Source organism: Lolium rigidum, chromosome 4 (genome assembly GCF_022539505.1).
Source record: "Lolium rigidum isolate FL_2022 chromosome 4, APGP_CSIRO_Lrig_0.1, whole genome shotgun sequence".
Taxonomy (NCBI): Eukaryota; Viridiplantae; Streptophyta; class Magnoliopsida; order Poales; family Poaceae; genus Lolium; species Lolium rigidum.
Window position 1 is genome coordinate 251,787,786 of NC_061511.1, and position 3,791 is coordinate 251,791,576.

A 3,791-nucleotide genomic window follows, 5' to 3' on the forward strand; every position below is an offset into this window, starting at 1 on the left:
ATTCTTATTGACGGTCTGAACGAGAGCTGGAGCTGGACCGGACCGGAGAGAGTGATCCTGCCGGTTCGGACGCGGGCGGAAGCTTCGCACCGGCACCATGCCGGCGCCACACCACATGCATGCGCCTCCCATCTCCGTCGTGGACGCGTTAACCGCTCCGCCCCCCGCCCCACTTCCCTCCTCCGCCTCCTCCTATATATGCGCGGCGAGCCACGGACGTTGCGGCCATCCCGTCCTCATCATCGAGCAACCATCCAATCCAACACACAGCAGATCAAGGAGCAACCTCGTTTCCGTTCGTGGGCAGAGCCAAGATGAGCCAGGAGAAGGGAGCCAACGGCAGCGCCGATATGGAGGTGTCGGAGGCGAAGCGGCAGGCGCCGCGCCTCAACGAGCGGATCCTCTCCTCCCTCTCGCGGAGGTCCGTCGCCGCCCACCCGTGGCACGATCTCGAGATCGGTGAGTCGCTCATTCCGTTTCAGTCAGATCCAACCGAAGGCGCGCTAGATGTTGATCGATGCCGCTCGCGTCATGAGGGCGGGCCGCGCGCTAATTTATCGCAATCGTACGTCGGCGCATGCAGGCCCCGGAGCTCCGGCGGTGTTCAACGTGGTGGTGGAGATCACCAAGGGGAGCAAGGTCAAGTACGAGCTCGACAAGAAGACCGGCATGATCAAGGTCCGCATCGCCCATTTCCTTCGCCTCTGAACTCAAAACTTCATTTCAGTTTGTGTTCGCCTGAATGTGTTCTTGATCGATGCTTCCCTGTGATCAGGTTGACCGGATCCTCTACTCGTCCGTGGTGTACCCGCACAACTACGGCTTCGTCCCACGCACCCTCTGCGAGGACAACGATCCCATCGATGTCCTCGTCCTCATGCTGAGTACATGATCCGATCACAATAACTGCAAACTTATCTCCCTCTACGAAACGTCGCGATTCTGCATTATATATGCGCTATTACATTTCCTGACAAGTGGATGACGTTTGCAACCAGGAACCCGTCCTCCCCGGCACCTTCCTCCGGGCCAGGGCCATCGGCCTCATGCCTATGATCGACCAGGCACGCAAAACAATCCCCCTTAACATCTCTGCCACAAGTCAACTTATCTTGACAACCATTTCGGCATCGAGCTTACAATTGTGTTATACTCTGCTTTCTTTTTCAATCACAGGGAGAGAAGGATGACAAGATCATCGCTGTCTGCGCCGACGACCCCGAGTTCCACAACCTGAACCATCTCAGCGAGCTCTCTCCTCACCGCCTCCAGGAGATCCGTCGCTTCTTCGAAGACTGTACGCTTACTGCTGCACATTGCTGCTAACGTTTTTCTTGTAGCATCTCCTTGGTTTGCTTCAATCGTCTGATTCTTTGTCCGTCAAATCTTTCAGATAAGAAGAATGAGAACAAGGAGGTGGCCGTCAATGACTTCCTCCCCGCTGATGATGCCCGTGCTGCCATCCAGCACTCCATGTAAGCTCGATCTCATTATTTTTGGAAGTTGATCCTGTAACCTCAAAGAGTCATTGAGGTTGTAATGCGTCGACTAATGTTGGCATAAACTGTTTTCATTCTTTTCAGGGATCTGTACGCCGAATACATCATGCACAGCCTGAGGCGGTAGAGTTTGTACTATTTATCCTTTGCCCTTCCCTCTATGATTGGTGGCAGCAAAGAACACCCCGTCAGAACATTTGGGATCCTATGAACACCCGGTTTACGAGCGAGTCTGTATTTCTGCATTCTTGCATTGGTTTGTATTAGCCATATTTTTCCCACCCTTGTGGTACTCTGTATCTCAAATTTGTATTCAAGACGCCGTGGTTTGGCTCGTGTATTATCTTCTGTTCTTACTGAACAAACAATAATATGAAATTTTGTTACATTGAGATCTGAGAAAAGTATGTTTTTGCGTTCATACTGGACAGGTCAAATCCTAAGCTGACACTGAATATTTATTGCCTGCCTTCTAAGGTGATCTACAATGGCGACTGTTTAGAGAGGTGTTAAATTTTTTCTTAAGAATCCATGCCTATTTCGATAGGAGAGGTGCCTAGTTAAGCATGTTTCTATAGGAGATGTGCCTAGTGCTCAAAAAAATTGATTTACTTTTCTAAGCTTCTTGCATTGTAACTGTCCTAACTCGATGTGGCGACTGTCATGCGGCCATCTAGCTTGCCCGCCGACATCATTATGTTTTAGTACAGGGTATGATGGATTATAACCTGAGTTCTACAAAGTTTTTAAGAGATTAATGAGACAGACCTACTCAAGTTTAACGATCTCCACACTAGCGAATTCAAAATTTTCACCAAAGTATAAAATGACCGACTAAATAAGGTTGATGATGGCATTTATGCAAGGCAGGAAAATCCTAGATGGGTTTAGTCATCTTAAAAGGATGAGGGAAGTCATTCTCAAGATTGACTTCCAGAAGAGTTAGGACAAAGTATAAAATGGCCTTTATTTTTCCGGGGAACTCTCTGACTAAGGAGGGTTTTCTTCAATTCAGTGTAAATGGATTGATAGCATTTTCCGTGGAGGAAGTATGCCCACAAAAGTCAAAAGCGACATGCATCGCAATCCATCTGTCAGGTTGAACGGATCATGTACTAGTCTGTGGTCTATCCTCACAACAACGGCTTCGTTCCTCGCACCCTCTGCGAGGACAAAGATCCCATTGATGTCCTGGCCTCATGCAGGTAAATGATATGATCATAATAAGTGCAGACTTATCCCTCTATGAAATGTCACAATTCTGTATTATGTACTGTTATTTTCTCACAAGTGGATGATGTTTGCAACCAGGAACCAGTCCTTCACCTTACTCCGCGCCATGGCCATTGGCCTCATGCCTATGCTAGATCCGGCAGGCAAACTGATCTTTCAATATCTCTGCCACAAGTCAACTTATCTGGACAACCATTTTGGCATCAAGCGTACAATTGTATCATATTCTCTGTTTTTTTTATCACATGTAGAGAAAGATGACAAGATCATAGCTGTATGCGCTGACGATCCAGAGTACCACAACTCAAACCATCTCAGCCATCTTTCTCTCACTGCCTTCGGGAGATCGGCCGCTTTTTCGAAGGTTGTACGCACACTGCTGCCTAATCCCGCATTCCTAGTTCATCTTCATGTATCACCTTTTGCTTCAGTTTGTGTGATAAGATGCAAGATCATAGCTTCAGTTGGTCAAATCTTTCAGACAAGAAGAATGAGAACAAGGAAGCCGGTGGCTGCCAATGTTCTGATCCCCGCTGATGATGCCCGTGATGCCATGCAGCACTCCATGTAACATCCTAGGTCCTGATGATATTCTTAAAATTTTGGTGCGGCATACCCATAGGTAAAATACTAGGTCCTCCACTGCATGTAAGTTCTCTTCATTTTGGGTAGATGATCTTGTAAGCTCACGAGTCCTCAAGGTTGTAATGCGTCGATTAATGTTAACAGCCATGAGAGTGTGCCATATATATCATTTACCCTTCACTTTATGATTGGAAGCAAAGAACACCCCACCAGAAATTTTGGGATCTGATGAACACCCAGTTTATGGCTTTATGCGAGTCTGTATTTCTACATTCTTGCATTGGTTTGTATTGGCCATATTTCCCCGCCGTTTCTTTATCTCAAGTTTTCATTTGAGATGCCGTGGTTTGGTCATGTATTATCTTCAGCAAACAAAATATGCTTTTTTTTGTTATATTGAGATTTGAGAAAAGTATGTTTTTTGCTCCTGTCGGATCGATCACTTTTGGTTACTTCCGAGGAGGTTTTGCATGC

At 47.1% G+C, this 3,791-nt stretch overlaps 1 protein-coding gene and 1 pseudogene across 1 annotated transcript; both read left to right on the forward strand.

The window, feature by feature from the left end:
* Window positions 1-218: 218 nt before the first annotated feature.
* Window positions 219-1,893, forward strand: LOC124707510 (soluble inorganic pyrophosphatase-like). Its single transcript, XM_047239169.1, has 7 exons — window positions 219-459; window positions 584-678; window positions 776-884; window positions 979-1,064; window positions 1,177-1,297; window positions 1,394-1,475; window positions 1,584-1,893. The coding sequence occupies exons 1-7, from the start codon at window positions 315-317 to the stop codon at window positions 1,624-1,626; spliced, it is 681 nt and encodes a 226-aa protein (XP_047095125.1). The 5' UTR covers window positions 219-314; the 3' UTR covers window positions 1,627-1,893.
* Window positions 1,894-2,458: 565 nt separating this feature from the next.
* LOC124648590 lies at window positions 2,459-3,303 on the forward strand (annotated as a pseudogene).
* The last annotated feature ends 488 nt before the right edge of the window (window positions 3,304-3,791 follow it).